The sequence below is a fragment of the Mrakia frigida genome (genome assembly GCF_051309035.1).
Source record: "Mrakia frigida strain ATCC 22029 unplaced genomic scaffold BDY24scaffold_1, whole genome shotgun sequence".
Classification (NCBI taxonomy): Eukaryota; Fungi; Basidiomycota; class Tremellomycetes; order Cystofilobasidiales; family Mrakiaceae; genus Mrakia; species Mrakia frigida.
Window position 1 is genome coordinate 1,340,580 of NW_027481280.1, and position 17,038 is coordinate 1,357,617.

A 17,038-nucleotide genomic window follows, 5' to 3' on the forward strand; every position below is an offset into this window, starting at 1 on the left:
GAGGAGAGGGTTGAAGGAAAGAAACGGTCGAGCTCACACAAACCTTTCAGCCCAAATCCGGAGTCGGATTCTCTCCTTCGCCTCAAACCGTCACTCAACCTTCAGGATATGCTTTACCGGAGTGGACCGATATGGCTATTCGCCTTCTCTTTGCTGTCTCTACTCTTTATCCTCGTGAGTTTCGAATCCAGGGATGCAGGAGGAGGCTCGGAGGAGACGAAGACTGAGGAACTCAAGATGAAGCTCACCTCCCTTCCCTTCCTTCCTTCCCTCCCTCTTGTTCGCTCCCCTTGCAGCCATCCACCTCAGCAGCGAGCTCTACTTCTTCTCTGCTATGCAAATGCAGCTGCTTCACCAATAGCGTTCGTACATCTATATATTTCTTTCATTTCTTCGCAACATCTTGACCTCCTTCGTTTCTCACCGTCCATTCAGACCATCATCCCTCTCTTCCCACCCTCGATCTCGGACAGCAAACATCCATGTCTCTCTTGTACCAAGTCCTTCTGTCTCGAACAAAAGCTGGAGATCTGTAAAGGTGCGTCTGGGGTCGTCTAGCGATCTTGAGGTCGACCCAACTCTGCGTCAACGCCAGCTCACCCTGTTCTCCCTCCCTTGGACCTCTCTTCTCTCTCCCTCAGGTGCAAGCTTAGGATCAGGCGATCTCGATACCGGAACTGGAAAGGAAGGGGACGTCGAAGCGAAATGCATCAGTGAGTGAAACCCCTCTCTCTTCTCGTCCTATTCTTTCTCTCGTCCCATCTGACGCGTCGTGCCCTTCTTCTGTTCTTCTTCCCACTCTCCACTAACAGAGCGAGACTCACCCCGCGACCAAATCATCGTAACATGCTTCCTCTTCGTGGTTGTAGGTCTCCTCGGAAGCGCTTTCATCAAGAACAAGCTCGAACAAGCTGGGTGGGACAGTAGGAAGTTTACTGAGGGAGGATGGTGGAGGGTGAGTCCAGATCTCCTCCTACACTTTTACGCAGCTTCTTCTGTTCGCCTTGAATCGAAGGGAACTGATTCTCGACCTGTTTCGGCGTTTCGTCTGCCTTCGTTCTCGAACAGGACGCCATCGCTTCTCTTCCCGCTCGTGCCACCGGTCGTCAAGAGAGTGAGACGAGGCAAGGAAGCTATGCTCCTGTTTCTGTAGGATCTTAGCGTAGAGTAAATGGTCATGATTGTCTCTCGATCCCTTCGTCTCCATTGCAGAAGGGAGGGGAGCAAAGCCGTTCGCTGGTCAAACTGCTGCCGCAGGTTGCTTCGCACCTCCCAGTCAGACCAGCTGTTGACCGCGCGCTCTATTAGCCCATCGCAATGAAGGAGCTCAACGAGAGAGGAACCAGTAGTGAACGGCGGCTGTGACACTGAGAGAAGTTCAAACGAGAAACCGCGACGCGCTTCTGGCGCTCGTCGACTCTTTTCCCTTCTCCTCTACTTTCACCCACTTTCCGAGACTCAGCCTCACCTCAATCATCTCAAACGAGACTTCCACGTCCCCCCTCTACTTTCCCAGCACCAAACCATCCTTTCCTCCTTGGTTCTGCTCCCGCTCACACGTCGCTCCTGAAACCAAAAAGCAGGCAGGTCAAAGTGCGACAGGAAAGGAAGCGAGCAAGGCACGGACCCTCTCTCCTCTTGTACAGGATCCTAGAATATGAGCGTCCCAGCAGTCACAGTCATGTGAGGTCTTTCAATCTCCGTTCCAGCCCGAAGAAAGCAAAGAGGCGGCAAGTCATCCCAACGCGTCGATCCCTCTTTTTTGTGTTCTGGTCTTGCTTCGGGTTTGCTAGGGCCTGGACAGAGCTAGACCAAGGAGAAATTTCTTCCGTGCGCCACAATTGAGAGCTCCGAGTCAGCTGTATGAATTTCGTTTCATCAAGAGTGGGAGCAAAAGTCCGAAAGAAGGAGAGAGAAGCAACCGACGGCGGCTCTCGAATCGCCCAAGGCCTTGCGAGGACGCGTCTCTCCCCTGCTTGAGTTCTGATGGAGCACTTGTTTGAGTGAGATCTCGAGGAAACAGTGATGAGCTAGGTTCATGGAGATCCCTCTTGCGACGTCGTCGTCTTCGTCTTCGTCTCGTCCTGCTCCTCCTTTGCCGCCTCCCTCACCTCCCCTTCCCAGATCCTCTTGAACTCCTCCACGTCCTTCCCTGATCCTACGCTGACTACATCCTGAGGGTACGCTGGCCAAGCTGGGGAGTTCCTTGTTGCTGCCGGATGCGAACGGCTCTCGATGACGAGCAAGACGGGAAGGGTGAGAGGCGCGTCGGTGCCGATGGTTTCGAGCGACGCGTCGTCTTCCTCATCTCCTCTTGTTGGCGAGGAGGTAGCGGAGGATAGTTCGTCCAAGAGGGAGAGAGTGGAGAGAGCTGGTGGGGTGAAATCACTGAGGGTGGAGAGGTAGAGCTGATGAAGAGCAGAGTAGGATCCGAAGAGGAGAGGCGAGGTGAGGGAAGGGTGGTAGGGTGCTATGGAGATGAGGTGGGCTCCGGTTAAAGAGGAGGACATGTAGACGTCCAGGACATCTGTTAAGAAGCGATGACGCAAAGCGAGAGTCAGCTTGAGGGAAGGAGAGGGAAGGGAGAGGAGGGAAGAAGAGAACGCGACGAAACGAGACGGGACGAACAATTCGGTCCTCCAGCAAACTTGCCCTTGAGCGTCGATTCGAAGAAGTTGACCAGTGTCGAGCGGATCTTAGACTGTGTTTCCGGTACGAGGAGATGAGGGTAGTGGTTTGGATCTCGTTGAGAGATGCCTGCAACCCGAAGGAACGATCAGTTCTGGTCTCCTCCTTCCTTTCGTCGAAGAACGAGCAGCCACCTCTCCTCCTGAGCCGTCGAACCGAACTTGAACGTCAAGAAGCAAAAGGTTGGTACTCACCAAGCAGAACCTCCCCTCTCACAAACAACCTAAACTCCCTACTCCTCTCCAAGTCATACCACTTCTTCAACACCACCTCGACCCTCTCCCCTTCCTCCTGCTCTTCGCTCAGATCCTCCACCACGCCCTCCACGACCGTCCCGTCGTCCTCGTCCACTCCCGAGAGGTCTCGATGGTCGTCGAGGGCGACGGCAGTGAGGGCGGAAGCCTTGAGAGCGAGGTAGACGTCCTGGATGGTCGTGCATTTGAGAGGTTGGGATAAAGGGAGGATCCATTGAGCGTCTTGAGGGGCTAGGTTGTTGATCTTGGGGAAGATGGGGTAGAGGAGGAGAGTGGAGGTGATGAGGGTTGTGAAGGAGGGAAAGGAGTGAGATGGTGGGCAGGAAGAAGAGGAGGAGGAGGAGGAGCTCGACGATTCTTCTTCGTCCTCGTCTGAGGAGTCGGAGAGCTGGGATCTGGGCAAGGAAGAAAGACGAGGTCAGCTTGTGGATACAGGAAGAAGATACGACATCGACTCTGGTGCTCACTCGTCGTCCTCTACTACCTCAGTAGGCAATCTCATCCCGTCCTCTTCGAACCAAGCTCGCAACGTGAGCTCTTCCTCCTTCCCAAACTTGTAGACGACGCCTCGGATGGAATTCCGTTTGAAGGAAGGGTACCATTCAGAGAAGCGACAGGCTTGCTAATGAAGTAGAAGAAGACAGATCAGTTTGAGGTTCAAGAAGAAAACCTAAATGAAGAGCGGAGAAAAAGAAGAAGCAGGACGAACGACGGTGGATCGGAGAAGGGGAGGAACGACTGGGCAAGAGCCGGAAGATGAGCTTGGAAGGGCGATAGGCATCTCGGAAGATTTCAGGCGAGTAGGAGCGAGTCCGTATGAGGGTATAGGTAGAGTCTGCGTGGTGGTTATGAAGTTGATCAACTTTGGGACCAGAAATCGAAAAGATCGGCGGGCGGGGACACTCCCTTGAAACGAGTTGCGTTAGCCTCGGTCTCTTCTCTCCCTTTTGTTTCTCCTCTTGACCTTCAACCACCATGTCGGATTCTTCAGCTCCTACTCGGAAGAGATCCGCTTCGACAGCCAAAGAGGCCAAGAAGAGAAAGGTCAACGTAGCATGTCTTTACTGCAAACGGTGAGTGTTCCGAACAGCCAGAACAAAGGGCAGACGACTGAGAAGAGAGCTGATTGAACTCCTTCTTCCTCCCTCGTCTCTTTTTCGCCCGCAGATCCCATATGAACTGCTCGTCTGGTCAGTAGAGACTAGACTCTCAGGGACCTTTTGTTTCTTGATCTCTGACCTTGTTTTCCTACAGATCGACCTTGCGAACGATGTACTCGACGAGGCATCGCTCATTTGTGCATCGAGGACGGTCAATCTGGTCCTTCCTCTTCCTCCTCCACCGTCGCTCCTCCTCTTCCTCAACCGATTCCTGCCAACGCAGATCCTCTCAAGGTCAAAATTCAACAACCCGTCCCGAACGTCTCCCCTTCCAACTCTGGCTCGCACTCGTCCTACGAATCTTTCGACTCGTCTTCCTCCTCGACAATCTTCCCCGCTCCGACTTCGGTTCCCCATCCTCCTCCCTCAGATTTCTACTTCGCCGGACCAAATATTCAACACGTCCCTCCAACGTCAGAACCCTCCATCCCTCCTCTCCCTCCTACTCCAGGTCCGCTTCAGCCTCCTCCTCAGCAGCATCCTCCTCCCCATCAGACGTTCGCTCACCCTCCCTCGGCCTACTACCCTCAGCGGATCCCTCTCGCTCTCGCGCCAACGCCTCTCGAGACCACGCCCATCACATCGCCGAGAACTTGGACGGGGATGGAAGATGCGAATATGAACGGGTTAGGAGGGCATGGAATGGATCAGGCAGGAATCGAAGGTCTGGCAGAGATGTTTGGGAAGGGAGGCGATGAGTGGGGCAGCTTGAGGTGAGCTTTTCTCCTTCCCTTGCCTCCCTTTCGGCTTTAACTCGCACTCATATGTTCTGTCCTCGGTCTTCTTAAATCCTCCCCAGCGGTTTCTTGGATTCTCTGGACCTCCCTATCTCAGCGTCAGCTTCGAACCAACCTTCCCCTTCAGGCGGCAACTCGTTCTCTCCCTTCCCGTTCCTCAACAACGGCGCCGTCCAATCTCCTTCGAACGGTATCAGCAACCCTCCCACTCCAGGATTCACCAATGGCTTCCAACACGATCCTCTGGATCAACGTCACAGTCAGCTCATGGCTCTCTTCGAATCCTACAAGGCTCGTCTACCCTCGACCTTCCCTCATCCCACCGTCAACCCAAACTCGAAAACGTCGTTCCCTCCGCTTCAGTCTCCCCTACTACCACCACCACCTGCACCTACTTCCAACTCCTCCTCTTCCTCGAACCATCAGCAGCAACAACAACCGCAGATCCGCTACCCAGCTCCGTTACAGCCTCCTCCTCATCAAGCTCCGACTCCCCTCCCCGTTCCCGCTCCCGCTCCCTCCTCGTCCTCAGGCCACTCCAACCACTCCCATCACTCCCAGCTCAGCCCTTACCCTCTCCACCACCCTCTACTCCAACAGCAGCAATCCCTCCAACCTCAGAACCAGCAGCAGCTCATCCAATACTCGCAACTCCCCATCCCTTCCGCTCTCGCTCCACCGGTCAAATCGTTCGCTGAGATCCTTCAGGCCAAGTACGAGAGCTCGGAACTCGCCAAAGCGGAGGAAGGGTGGGACTGGGAACGAGGTTGGGCCAAGCTGGATGACTGGATGAGGGAGAAGTGAGTCTTGCAATCCTTCTCTGAACCTTCGACCTTGGCACGCGTTTGTTGAACAGAAGGCTGAACTTCCCTTTCTCTCCTTCAGTGTCTCGACCGCCTCGTCGACTCGGATCCACAGCCCTCTATCGATCTTTCGACCGACGGTGAGGGCCATCCTGGCTGGGTTGACGAAGGAGGACAAGGTGCTGGTGGAGGAGTCGTTTCAGAGGATGTTGTTGAATTACGACAGGGTGCTCAACGGTTCGTCTCGCTGCTCCTTCTACGCGTCTTTCTTTCGTCGACTGACTTCCCTTGGTTGTCGATGTTGCAGTGGTGAAGACGCCGAGTTGTTTGTGGAGGAGAACGGGAGAGATCTTCAAGGCCAACGTCGAGTGAGTGTCGAGACGCGTCCTCCTTTCTCCCTTTCCACCTTTCGTCGAAGCTTTCAACCTAACGCCTTCATCTCTTCCTCTCGAAGGTTCGCCAACCTCATCGGAGTCCACATTGACTGGTTCCGAGACGTAAGTTTCATCTCTCACACTTCCTCGTCGCGTCCCAAAACGAAACTCACGCGTCTTCATCGTTTTCATCCTCCCAGGGGAAGGTCGGGATCTACGAGCTCATGAAGGAAGACTCTGTGAGTTTCTTTTCTTGTACACCTTCTTCCCTCCTTCCTATTTACTGACTCACCTTCCTTCTCGCTAACTCCCAGGCCGTGAATTTCTGGGAGGTTCGTTCATCGTCCCTTTGGTCGTCGAGTCGAGAAACCAAACCTCGGCCTTCTCGCTTCCTTCGCCCATGACAGTTTAAGCTGACTCTTTTCTTTCGGTCCGATCTCCGTTTTCTTGGCTTGGTCATAGCAATACTTCCAAGGTATGTGTTTCATTGGCTTTCCACGCTCGTTCTTTCTCGTCCTGTCTGTTTCAAGAAGAACGACGTAAATTGACGCGTCGCCTTTCCTTCCTTCCCTCCCTTCCTTCCTTCCTTCCTTCCTTCTTGACTTCACAGTCGGCTTCGAGTGAGTTCACCTTTCTCTTCCTACCCCTCGCTCCGGCCTGCTCGTTACTAACCACCAATCTCCTTTCCCTCGTCCTCCCCTCGTCTTCTCAGTCGAACCCGCAAAGCAGTCCTCACAACCTGCACCCTCTCCGCCCCAACGCGTCTCCTCACTCCTCCCGGAGGTCGAAAATCCTCCTCCAAATCGTCCTCGTCAACCAAACGCAAGGTCGAGATCCCCTGCTGCTTCTCGTTCACGGTCCAGAGGGATTCGTGGGGGGTTCCCGTGGTCGTGATGGGCAACTTTTTGGAGATCGCCTAGGCCGCTGGAGGAGGTGTGTTGGGTAGTGGAGGAGGGATGGAGTTGTGCTTGGAAGGGAAGAAAGAGTGATGTGAGGGGAAGGGAAGGGGAGGAAGGGGGGAGTTGGGTGTGTTCGTTTCGTGTTTCGTTTCGTTTTCGTTTCGTCAGTTTCTGCTTTTCTTGCTTTGGCTATCATCGCCTTTCTTGGAATCGGACGTTTTTCTCTTTCCTTACCTTTGACTGTACAGCTTCTTTCGAAGCATCGGTTGTATAGCTTTTCTTCTCTCTCGTGTAGTCTAGTTTTTCGTCGAAGCAGCTCTTCTTCTTCTTGGCTCGTTCTCTCTCGCTCTCTCTCTCTTTTCGTTCTTCTGGCTTTGGATACCCCCCTTTAGCGTAACGATCTGTAATGAATCTGGCCTCCGCTTGATGCAGTTTGAGAGAAGCAGGGAGGAGAGGAGAAGGGGGCGAGGAGGGGAGGGAGGGGGATGGGACGCGTCGCGGTTCTGATTCCGAGCGAATACGAGGGCATCTGAGGCCCTGTAAGTCGAGTCTGCTTCAGACACGATTGTATAGAGGTGTATTCATTCTTTCTAGCTCCCCAAAAGAAGAGAAGAACGGGGTCGAGACGAGGGGAACCGACGCGACGTCGTCGTTTCGGGAACCCTCGCAAGAGGGGCGTTCGCTCGAACAGTAGAAGCCGTGTCGGACTTGTATATAAATCAGTCCTTACAAAGCCTATCGAGCTACCCGTCTTCCTGCGAGAAAAGCGAGCGCACGAACTTCATCACATCTCTCCTCTCCCTCCCGAGCTCAACTCACCCTCTCACTGCTCCCTTCGTACCCACACCGAAATGACTCTTACCAGAACTGCACAGCAATTTTGTTATCATTGAAAGCGAAGAGCTGACGGGGGGAGAGGAAGCAGTCAGTGATGGTTGCGTCGAGTCATCTTCCTGTCGAAACGACGCCGTCGACTCACCTCTTTCCTTAGAGTGTAGTTCTTCTCCTTTTCCCATTTCTTCTCCAAGAACGAGAAGATCTCATCTCTGCCTCGAACGAACTGATCTCGGTTCCTCCAGACGGAGTCAGGAGTGTAGGCGAGAGCAATCTTGGACGGGAGTTGCGAGTTCCAAGCTTTGGCGGCAGCTTGGACTTTTCTGCTCGGAAACGGATGGTCAGACCGCGACGAGACTGTAGAAAGAAGAGACGGGACACCCACGAGTGAGCTGAAGCGAGGGTGAAAGGAGGAACGGCCATTTTTGGGCTGAAAACGAGATGATGGTGGTCGAGGGAAAGAAGCGAAACCGGCAGAGGAAGCCAAACGAGTCCGTGGCTTTCGGCGAGGTTACTAACCGACGCAAGGAAAAAGACAGATTCATAAGGGTAGGGTATACAGTTCGTTAAGGTATAGAGTCGTAAAGTGGGTATGCAGAAGCGAGAAAAGGTGCGAATCACTCGTCGTCCGAGTCCATCATGTCTTTGAGAAGCAAGAGCGATGAAGTCAGCGAGTCGTTCCGAAGAATTGAGAGCCGAGCTGGGACATACCTCCCCAGACACTCTTCTCCATGCTTGCGAGAATTTCTCGATCGGTTTCCATCGTGTTCCTTGGGCTGCGGAGAGAAAACAAGAAGACATCAGATCCGAGGGACGCGTCGTCTCCTTCTCCTCCTCGAGTTTCCGCAGAGAATCCGGGACTCACCTGCCCTCAGGACTAGCACTTCTCATCGAGAGCATGCTGATATCGCTGACTCTCCTCTTGTGGTCTCTCGAGGGAGAGGAAAAGCTCTGATCCGGCGTTGCGAGGGAGGAACGAGGGTTGAAAGGGGAGCCAGTGGGAGAGTTGGGAGCGGAGCTGATGCCTTCGAGGGCTGTGATGTCGAGAGTGAGAGAGGGAGTTGGGTCAAGGACGATGGAAGGCATACCTAGAGAAAGGAGAGGCGAAAAATCAAAGTCAAGAGAGTGTTCGACGCGTCGAGTGGGAGGTTAAGAAACGTACCGTCGGTCTGAGCCTGAAGGGTGCGACGCCGTTCGTCGCGACTGGCCAGGAATCGTCTTCGCCAGTAAAGGGTTCGGAGGATGCCGTGAACACGATCCAAGTTGACGAGATCCGTAACGAAGTCGGTCTTCACGCGTCGGCGAAGAAGATCCTCGAGCAGAAGGGCATCGTCGTCGTTAATGAGGCGCTGGCGGGTTGAAAGAGGACAATCGATGATCAGAGTGCGTTCTTTGAAGGGATGGAAGAAGCGAGGACGAGCGTACATAGTGACTGATGAGGAGCAACATCGACGTGAAGCTGATTCCCTTCCCTCCTCCTTCGTCCGAGATCGAAGCTTCGTGGTAGATCCGGTTGTAGAGATGTCGCCTCCTTCGAATCTCCGGAATGTTGACGAGATCCAGGGCCTTGGAGAGCTTTCGAACGTCGACCGAGTGAGACGAACCGTGAACGATGGAGGGCGAGTCGTCCCCTGCTTCGGGTGATGCGAGTTTGAGAAGGTTGGCGAGAGACACTTCTCGAGGGTAAGGGCGAACTTCGAGCACACCCGAGAGTCTCTGTGGGATCATCGAAGGCGAGGTTTAGTGGAGGTTCGAAGAGCAGAGGGGGTAAAAAAGGAAAGGGACTGACGGCGAAGAAGGGTACGGTTTGATCTCGACGAAGATACCCAGTACGATCTCGATCGAACTCAGCCCACGTCTTCTTGAAGGAACCTTCGGAGAAAAAGAACGAAGATTGGAGGTAGGCTGACGTTCGTAGGAAGAGATGGAGCAGAGGACGAGACTGACGGATCTCCTCTCGGGTGAGAGATGCCTTCCCAGGGAACCGGAACACGTAGGAGAAAGACTCGACGACCACTCCTGTCAACATGTTGACCAGCAGGAACTGCGAGAGGACGTCCCAGCTGATGAAAAGAGCGAAGGCGAATCCCTCAGAGCCACAGTCCGATTCGAGGTAGTTGTCGCTCTCAGTACAGCTGGGGTAAGCGACCGTATAGTCGTGCATGTAGCTAAGCAGAAAAAGGAAAAGTGGGGATGTCAGCTAGAGGCTCAGCTCGAAGGGAAGATCGGGTTGAAGAAGAGACGAAGAGAAACGCGACGCGTCTCTCCCCTTCTTGCATCTCTCGAGAGACTACTCACGCGTTCCAGCCCTCTCCGGTCGACATGAAAGCCTGTAGGTTCAGTCGAAGGTCAGTCTTGTTTGACCTAACTTCAAGTCGAGAGTGAAACAGACGAAAAGGACGAACCAGATGGATGAGAGAATTGAGGAAGTCACGGAAATTCGCACTCGACGTTGCGTTTCGACCCCACTTCGTCAAGCCGAACACTTCGATGTCCATGATTGACCAGACGAAGAAGAAGACTAGCCAGAGAGCAAAGATGTTTCCGATGATGGGGAGGGAAGCGACGGCGGTCTTGAAGAGCTGGTTGAGGGAGTTGAGTCTGGAGAAGAAAGGCAGAGTGAGGTCAGCCCCTCGTAGACTGGAGAAGCAGAGCCAGGCTCACTTTTGGATGAGCTTGAGGGCGATGGAGCAGAGAAAGAGACGCTGAAGTTGGACGAGGGCTGAGGTTTCGAGACCAAAGAGGACGGGAACGGTGGTGGCGAGAGACCCAGTGATGACGATGAGGTCGAACCAGTCTGAGGAGGAGGAAGTTCAACAGTCAGCTTCGGTCCATCGAAAAGATATCGAGCTACTCACTCCATCCGTTCGCCTTGAAGCTACGCCAGCCCAGTCCATCTGAGAAGAGAAGGAAGACCCAGTCAGCTTGAGAAGGCCGAATTCGGACGAAAATTCGGACGAAAGAGGGAAGCTCACACGCTCGAATCGACAGATCGAAGGTATAGATCGCGATAAATCCTAGGAAGATGGAGTCTCGAGTAGTCTCGGCAACACTTCCTTTACGAGTGTTTTCGAACGATTGAGTTCTGGAGAGATGAAGAAGAGCAGGAGTCAGCGGGAGGACGAACGTCGAGCACAAACGAGAAGATTCACTCACGCGAGGATGACTACGTGGAGGCAGTAGAGGACCGTCATCATCTTAGTCCACCAGCCATGCTTCTGAGCAGCCCTGTCGAAGCACCACGATTTGAATCGAGAATCGGGACGCGTCTAAAAAGCAAGCACACTCGAGTCAGCTTTGTTCGACGAAGACGAACGAGACTGATTACTCACCTTTGGACGCTTGGCGGGAGCTTGACGGTAGATGGTTTTCTTCAGGTCGACCCATTGTCTGTTCGAAATAGAAAGAGAGAAGGAACGTTAGACCAACGCGCCGCAGACCTGAGCGGAAGAAAGAAGCTCGCCGTTGCTCTGTGGTAAGTAAAGCCGCGCCGGATCGAGTAGAGAAGTTTTGAATGATGATGGAGACGAAGAGGGTAAGGATAATGACGGCTCCAAACAGGTTGTAGAAAACCATGAAACTATTTGGAAAGGAAGGCGGGTCAGCCGACGGGAGGAGGATTGAGATTAGAAGGGAAAGAGTCAGACGAACAGGGCGTTCCAGCTCGATGCATTGATGCTCGGTTGTTGATCAAGGTCTGTGATGTTCATCAGGGAAGCCATGACCTGAACATTAAAAGGAGAGAGGTCAGAAGGTGAGACTGAGAAGGGACAGGGGAAACGAAACGAACGTCTATCCAGCCTTCGAGCGAGACGACCTCGAAGAGAATGAGGAGCGATTCTCGGAAGTTATCGAAAGACCAGATGCTAGGATCGGTTGGGTTGGTCCAGGTACGAGGGACTGGAAAGCCGGAACCGACGCCGTCGACTGGTGTTGAAACGAAGAATCCGATACAGTCCGCCTTCCCGAAAACGCTATCGTCGTTACAGCCGAAGAGGCGACCTCGGAAGATGTTCTGTGTTGAAAAAAGAAGACCTAGGATCAACGATAGGCTCCTCGAAAGTGAAAAGCGAACGAATTCGGACGCACGACTCCCCAAACGGCGTACCTGTTGTATTCGAAACAGAGTCAGCAGCTGAGACGATTCGAAGAGTTTGAGAGTGGGAAGCGACTGACGGTATCATATACAGAATAACCAGCATGGACGCATCCAGAATCCTTCCAGCTCCGACGAGGAAGGTCGAGTAGAAAGTTTCCCTCAGTCGGGAGGCCAGAGTGATCAAACGGAACGACCGTACTGCCTTCAGCGACCGAGTGAAACGACTGAGTCCTCCCAAGTAGATCAGGCCTGAAGATGATTAAGAAGGAGAGTCAGATCTAAAAAGCCAAGAAGGAAAGGAAAAGAGAAAGGGAAGACTCGCTCGTGCTGGTGTTGACAAGTAAGGCGACGAGCATCAAGAAGTCCAAGATGTTCCAAATCGAGTGCAGGTACGCGTTCGGAGCGAAGATAAATCCGTCGGCGATGACTTTGATGAGGAACTCGAGAACGAAGACGGCTCCGAGTGAGATTTCGGCGACGTCAAACCACGTCCCTCGAACGAGACCGTGTTCCGAGTAGTAGCCCTTCCGATAGAGTGGAGTAGCGACGGCAGCGATGGCGACACTTGCTAGAACGGCTACGTAGATGACCATCTTGAAGAAGAAGCTCAAAGTAGGGGAAGCAGGACGTCCGAAGATGCGCTCGCCTTGAGGAGGTAGGGAAGAAGAGTTCAGCTTCGTCTCTCCTTCGGTTTCCGACTAGATTCGTCACTCACCGTCGGCTGGAGGAACGAGAAGCTGGCAAAATCTCCTGAGAGGGTTCTCCTGGCTGAAGATCCACAGAGATCGGTCGTAGCTGGGGTGCGAGGCAATGAAATCGGCTTGCATCGCGCGTCGTTCGATGATCGAGTCGGTGTGCTCCTCTCGACCCGCCATGTTTCCTGTCGAGGTGAGGAACTCGCTTAATGAAGCAAAGTAAAGAGGTTCGGTCAGCGGACGAAGAAGAGCAAACCTGGAAACATTTCAAGGCTCACAACTGCCGATCAACGTCCTGCGTCGCTGAAGTCCCCTCTTCTCTGACTCGATCCGACTTCAGCTCGTTCATCGGGAGATGCTCTGACTTGAAAGTGTCGATCTTCATCGTCCTCTTGATGAACGAGACGATCCCCTCCTCTCCAGTCTTCTCGAAGTCGGAGAGAGCTCGATCCGAGCGCTTGTAAGAGGGAAGGGAAAAGACGGATCAGTTGAAGGCTGCGCGGATGGGAACCGGTCGAGAACTCACTCCAGCTCCTGCATCCGAGAACTCTCGCACTATAGACTTCTTCAAGGGAAGGACGAGGTTCGGAGGAAGATTTTGAACGGCGATGGCTCTCGGCTTGGCTTTGAGGAGTCGATAGGGATTCCATCGGTCGAGCCACGAAGAGTGAGAGGTTTTTGGCTGAGTCTTCTTGATGAAGGCTTCGATCTGCTGTTTCCGTTTGAGTTCCTCGGCGACCGAAAAGTTCTCTTGGATGACGGCGATGAAGAGTTGGAGGAGAATGACTGGACAGAGGGGAGACGGTCAAGTTCAGCGTCATCGAGCGAAAGAAGAGGGCCAGAAAGAAGACGACGAACAGTTCGAAAACATGAGCCATCCACAAAGGAAAAGACCCCCAATAACGCCTTGGTGGAAGGGGAACTCGGCCTCGAGCTTGAAGGTCGGGAGAGCAAGGCAGTCGCGTCAGTTCGTCGGCCGATTTCGATTCGGTTTCAAGAGACGCACCGCTGAATAGAGGGGATCCGTCCAGTTCTCACTCGAGAAGATCTGGTACATTCCTAGGAACGAGTTGTAGATCTGATCGAAGATGATGGTTGTCTCTCCGTCTTGAACGATGTTGCCCTGAGGAAAGAAGGGAGGGAAGGAGAAGGTCAGCGAGGGTTTGAGCAAAGGGAAGAAGGGGGATGATGCGAACTTGGAAGAGCTGGATAGCAAGCAGAGCAGCCAGTAGGTTCATCAGGAGCAGGAACAGGGTCATGTTGAGGCTAGAAAAGCAGAAAGCGTCAGCGACGCGTTCGAGTGAGAAAGGGAAGAGGAAGCCCTCACAGACCAGCCACGCTTCCGAAGACAGCGAGCTGCGAAGACACGAAGAAGAGCGAGAGTCAGATACCGAGAGAGCTTATAAAAGAAACGAGACGACGGAAGAGCGCTGACCAGAAGAGGCCTCATGCGAGGAATTTCGCTGAGAGGTGAAGAAAACGAGAGGAGCGAGTGAGCGTCGCTTCGGCGTGAAACCTGCTGAGAAGCCGGTACAACTCACAGGATAACACGATACCACCTCGCTAGAGGGAAGATCGTCAACCATCCGTGAGCCTCGCTCTCGAGGATAACGGGGACCTGGATGATGGTCGAGACGAGGGCGAGAACGAGATCGAAATCGTTCCTCGGATCGGCGAAGAACGTCTTCCAGTCGGGGAGGGTAGTGAGGAATCGAAGGATGATCTCGATATCGAAGGCGACCGAAAAACCTCGCTCGAGGTTGTCTGATGGAGGCGAGACGGAGGGAGGGAAAGTTTAGTTTGGCTCCGGCTCTTCTATTTCTTTGAAGACTCACTGAGAAGAGCAATATGACCATCCGAGCTTGAAGCTGAGAGAGTCGACTGAGCGACAAGACTTCCGAGGATCAGGGCGACCCAGAAGAGGTTCGTTTTTTCGTAGAACGTGCGAAGGCGAGCGAAGGTCTTGCGTTTTCGAGACTCCGGGACGATCCAGTCCTCTCCGAGAGCGCTGATGAGAGGTTCCGATCTGTAGAGCCGACGTGAGATCGTCAGCTCAGACCTCTTGCTAGGCCACGAAGAAGCAAGGAATCACGAAGAAGCAAGGAAATCAAACGACTCACGACGATGCTCCAAACGCGGATTTCTTCGTCTCTGCCCGTATGTCTCCAAATATATTCACTACCACCGCCACGGCCAGCTGAGATAACCAGAAGAACAGAACGATGATTCTGTGAGAAGGAAAGGAAGGTCAGCAACGGTTTCTTGGAACGAAAGAGCTCTGGGACGGACCCAAAAATGAAGAAGAGGGACGAAAGATAACCGTCGGCGTCGATGGTAGTGTACTTCGAAGAGACGACGGTGAGATTAATCAGCTCGTGGGGAAGTACAGAAAGGAGTAGACGCTCACCATGACGGGAGTCCACGTGTTCGCTGAAAAGAAAAAGGAGAGCGGCTCAACAACCGTTTCGTTCGACTTCCCTCGCCCTCGTCCTCTCTTCGAACTCACCTGAAGCGATGATCACAACCTGCTGCGCAGCCGCCAAGACGTTATCGAAGCTCTGACCGACTTTGAGGTTCGAGTCTCCTTGCAAGCACATCTGGTTCGGTCCCGGGCAGATGAATCCCTTCGCATCCCCGAGCTGAGACCCGTTGAGGGAGTTGATGGAGAAGAAGCCTCGATTCGCATCGGTGCTGGGGTCGTACCATCCTCCACAAGGGGTTCCGAGGGAGACGATCGAGTCGGCGTTGAGGTTGGTTGGATCTGAGGAAAGCAAGAGAGGGAGGGAGGAAGGAGGGAAGACGCGTCAGATTCGATGGACGCGCAAAACAAACGGCGATCTAGAGAGAGACAGAAGTCACGAACCGACGAGGTAGCAGCTCCGACGAAAGGAACCTTGGAAGGACTGCACTCCGATGATGGAGAAGAGGACCATGGCGAAGAGGACGAAGAACGAAACGTTGATGAGGAGAGGACCTGCGCGCTTCAGGGAATGGAGGATCGTCTTCATCGATGAGGGAAAGTAGACCGACTTCAGCGAGTGTTGAACGGATAGAGATATCACCAAGGGAAAGGGAGAGCTCACCGCCGTTCCGCTACTGATCAACAGCAGCCTTCCAGCTCGCAGAATGCTGAGGGCTCGGAAGATGAAAACGTGTCTGTCCGCCGTCGATTCCTGGCCCGACACCGACAACCCAAACATGATCCAGAACGAGATGATGGCGACGATATCGAGTCGATGCCAGCTGGTTCGAAGGTACGGTCGACCGAGGGAGTGGATCCGACGCTGCTTGTCGAGAGAAACTTGGAAGGGGAGTTCGTGACCGAAGGTGAGCGAGGAGGGAGGGAGAACGTCGGGGTGGAAGTCGTTGTCGCGAGGTTTGGAGGATGAGGAGGAGAATTGGCTTCGAGAGGAGTGAAGGGAGGGAGGAGGAGCCGAGTGTTGCCGTGGGCGAAGAGGTTTGGGAGGGTACGTGGTTGGTTTCGAGTCGGTCTCCGACGCCAGAGGAGCTATCGTGAACATCCCGTCGTCTCCTTCGTCCTCCTCACTGTCGTATGGGTCCTCGTACTCTTCTCCGTCCTTCCAACCGTCCACATCCTTCCCGACGAGCGTCCTCGAGCTCATTGACGACTTGGATCCGGAGAGAGCCATCACGGCGGAGATCTTGACCCTGGCGTTCCGAAGCTTGCTCGTCGTCGTCGAGCGATCAGCCATGGGAATTCCAACGGAGGTATTTGTTGAGGAATTGAGGTTGGAGGGAGGAGGTTGCTGATTCGAAGAGGAGTGGAGGGTGTTCGATGCCGACGAGGCGAGGGAAGCGGCGGTGTAGGGATCGAGGATCAGACCGGAGACGATGATTCTAGCGAACATTTCAAGCCTTTGAACAATCAACATAAAGAACCGGATGGTTAGTGGAGGTCTTCGGTGGAGGAAAGGTAGAAAGAAGCTCACGTGAAGAAAACGAAGAGGGCGAAGAGAAGACAATCCTCCCAGCTGTTGAACCAACCACTCGGGCGGGGAGATTTCAAAGGATGAGCTCCTTGGATGGTCAAGACGACGACGTTCGCCATGATGCAAAGAAGGACGAAGGGCTCGGTCCACCTGGAAGCAAGAAGGAAGGAGGCAAATCAGAGACGCGTCGAGAAAGGGTCGAGGAAAGATCGTGAGAGCTCACTTGAACTTCAACACCGTCCAACAAGCTCTCCTGACTCTACTGTCCGACCCAAACAACCCTAAAGACTTCCCCACCAAAGCTCCTCGCATCCGCATCGCCTGACCCGTATCGACGACAATCTCGTCCTCGACGCCTGATCCTCTCGAGCCACGGCTGGCATCTCCTCTTCCTCCAGACGAAGACGACCTCCGATCCCTATCGTCGTCCTCGTCGTCCTCATCCTCATCTGGTATCCTGACGGATCCAGGAAGAGCTCCACCCCCTCTCGCTCCCGTCTGCTCCTCCAGTCCCGTCGCGTTGAAGTTCACGACTCGGAGCGAGA

The 17,038-nt window shown here is 53.8% G+C and overlaps 5 protein-coding genes across 5 annotated transcripts; 2 read left to right on the forward strand and 3 right to left on the reverse strand.

Moving 5' to 3' along the window:
* Positions 1 to 83: 83 nt before the first annotated feature.
* BDY24DRAFT_374522 (uncharacterized protein) lies at positions 84 to 1,192 on the forward strand. The gene is made up of 6 exons (XM_076638432.1): positions 84 to 174; positions 297 to 362; positions 436 to 538; positions 642 to 713; positions 813 to 955; positions 1,069 to 1,192. Exons 1-6 carry the CDS (start codon positions 109 to 111, stop codon positions 1,159 to 1,161), a joined length of 543 nt encoding a protein of 180 aa, XP_076501395.1. The 5' UTR covers positions 84 to 108; the 3' UTR covers positions 1,162 to 1,192.
* A 778-nt stretch (positions 1,193 to 1,970) lies between these two features.
* Positions 1,971 to 3,777, reverse strand: CDC123 (cell proliferation protein CDC123). Its single transcript, XM_076638433.1, has 5 exons — positions 3,652 to 3,777; positions 3,410 to 3,564; positions 2,883 to 3,337; positions 2,629 to 2,757; positions 1,971 to 2,527 (listed from the first exon to the last, which is right to left on the reverse strand). Exons 1-5 carry the CDS (start codon positions 3,721 to 3,723, stop codon positions 2,037 to 2,039), a joined length of 1,302 nt encoding a protein of 433 aa, XP_076501396.1. The 5' UTR covers positions 3,724 to 3,777; the 3' UTR covers positions 1,971 to 2,036.
* A 76-nt stretch (positions 3,778 to 3,853) lies between these two features.
* BDY24DRAFT_432550 (Zn(II)2Cys6 transcription factor domain-containing protein) lies at positions 3,854 to 7,339 on the forward strand. Its single transcript, XM_076644086.1, has 12 exons — positions 3,854 to 4,015; positions 4,110 to 4,132; positions 4,197 to 4,815; positions 4,902 to 5,639; positions 5,725 to 5,879; positions 5,950 to 6,010; positions 6,097 to 6,139; positions 6,217 to 6,255; positions 6,331 to 6,348; positions 6,479 to 6,491; positions 6,627 to 6,636; positions 6,729 to 7,339. The coding sequence occupies exons 1-12, from the start codon at positions 3,918 to 3,920 to the stop codon at positions 6,934 to 6,936; spliced, it is 2,025 nt and encodes a 674-aa protein (XP_076501397.1). The 5' UTR covers positions 3,854 to 3,917; the 3' UTR covers positions 6,937 to 7,339.
* A 347-nt stretch (positions 7,340 to 7,686) lies between these two features.
* On the reverse strand, positions 7,687 to 8,197 carry BDY24DRAFT_374531 (uncharacterized protein). The gene is made up of 3 exons (XM_076638434.1): positions 8,135 to 8,197; positions 7,895 to 8,072; positions 7,687 to 7,818 (listed from the first exon to the last, which is right to left on the reverse strand). Exons 1-3 carry the CDS (start codon positions 8,170 to 8,172, stop codon positions 7,774 to 7,776), a joined length of 261 nt encoding a protein of 86 aa, XP_076501398.1. The 5' UTR covers positions 8,173 to 8,197; the 3' UTR covers positions 7,687 to 7,773.
* Positions 8,198 to 8,286: 89 nt separating this feature from the next.
* Positions 8,287 to 16,643, reverse strand: CCH1 (calcium channel protein CCH1). The gene is made up of 37 exons (XM_076638435.1): positions 16,494 to 16,643; positions 15,627 to 16,419; positions 15,407 to 15,545; positions 15,050 to 15,304; positions 14,951 to 14,973; positions 14,833 to 14,885; positions 14,664 to 14,771; positions 14,379 to 14,569; positions 14,085 to 14,307; positions 13,979 to 14,006; positions 13,871 to 13,899; positions 13,740 to 13,809; positions 13,550 to 13,666; positions 13,402 to 13,477; positions 13,070 to 13,329; positions 12,822 to 13,000; positions 12,564 to 12,748; positions 12,171 to 12,494; positions 11,926 to 12,097; positions 11,839 to 11,857; positions 11,540 to 11,764; positions 11,401 to 11,474; positions 11,213 to 11,329; positions 11,082 to 11,139; positions 10,906 to 11,018; positions 10,725 to 10,834; positions 10,608 to 10,646; positions 10,414 to 10,546; positions 10,155 to 10,350; positions 10,048 to 10,079; positions 9,697 to 9,917; positions 9,539 to 9,621; positions 9,175 to 9,465; positions 8,912 to 9,098; positions 8,615 to 8,837; positions 8,461 to 8,525; positions 8,287 to 8,392 (listed from the first exon to the last, which is right to left on the reverse strand). Exons 1-37 carry the CDS (start codon positions 16,610 to 16,612, stop codon positions 8,367 to 8,369), a joined length of 5,556 nt encoding a protein of 1,851 aa, XP_076501399.1. The 5' UTR covers positions 16,613 to 16,643; the 3' UTR covers positions 8,287 to 8,366.
* Positions 16,644 to 17,038: the final 395 nt, after the last annotated feature.

Coding starts and splice junctions, on each gene's coding strand:
- BDY24DRAFT_374522 (XM_076638432.1), top strand. CDS start 109: ATGCTTTACCGGAGTGGACCGATATGGCTATTCGCCTTCTCTTTGCTG. Junction 175..296: donor TGTCTCTACTCTTTATCCTC/GTGAGTTTCGAA, acceptor CTCCCCTTGCAG/CCATCCACCTCAGCAGCGAG. Junction 539..641: donor AAAGCTGGAGATCTGTAAAG/GTGCGTCTGGGG, acceptor TCTCTCCCTCAG/GTGCAAGCTTAGGATCAGGC.
- CDC123 (XM_076638433.1), bottom strand. CDS start 3,723: ATGCCTATCGCCCTTCCAAGCTCATCTTCCGGCTCTTGCCCAGTCGTT. Junction 3,565..3,651: donor CCCTTCTCCGATCCACCGTC/GTTCGTCCTGCT, acceptor CTACTTCATTAG/CAAGCCTGTCGCTTCTCTGA. Junction 2,528..2,628: donor GTTTGCTGGAGGACCGAATT/GTTCGTCCCGTC, acceptor GCTTCTTAACAG/ATGTCCTGGACGTCTACATG.
- BDY24DRAFT_432550 (XM_076644086.1), top strand. CDS start 3,918: ATGTCGGATTCTTCAGCTCCTACTCGGAAGAGATCCGCTTCGACAGCC. Junction 4,133..4,196: donor CCATATGAACTGCTCGTCTG/GTCAGTAGAGAC, acceptor GTTTTCCTACAG/ATCGACCTTGCGAACGATGT. Junction 4,816..4,901: donor GATGAGTGGGGCAGCTTGAG/GTGAGCTTTTCT, acceptor AATCCTCCCCAG/CGGTTTCTTGGATTCTCTGG.
- BDY24DRAFT_374531 (XM_076638434.1), bottom strand. CDS start 8,172: ATGGCCGTTCCTCCTTTCACCCTCGCTTCAGCTCACTC. Junction 8,073..8,134: donor ACCCTCGCTTCAGCTCACTC/GTGGGTGTCCCG, acceptor GTTTCCGAGCAG/AAAAGTCCAAGCTGCCGCCA. Junction 7,819..7,894: donor ACTACACTCTAAGGAAAGAG/GTGAGTCGACGG, acceptor TCCCCCCGTCAG/CTCTTCGCTTTCAATGATAA.
- CCH1 (XM_076638435.1), bottom strand. CDS start 16,612: ATGGCGAACGTCGTCGTCTTGACCATCCAAGGAGCTCATCCTTTGAAA. Junction 14,886..14,950: donor ACACGTGGACTCCCGTCATG/GTGAGCGTCTAC, acceptor GTCTCTTCGAAG/TACACTACCATCGACGCCGA. Junction 13,330..13,401: donor ATGGCTCATGTTTTCGAACT/GTTCGTCGTCTT, acceptor CCCTCTGTCCAG/TCATTCTCCTCCAACTCTTC.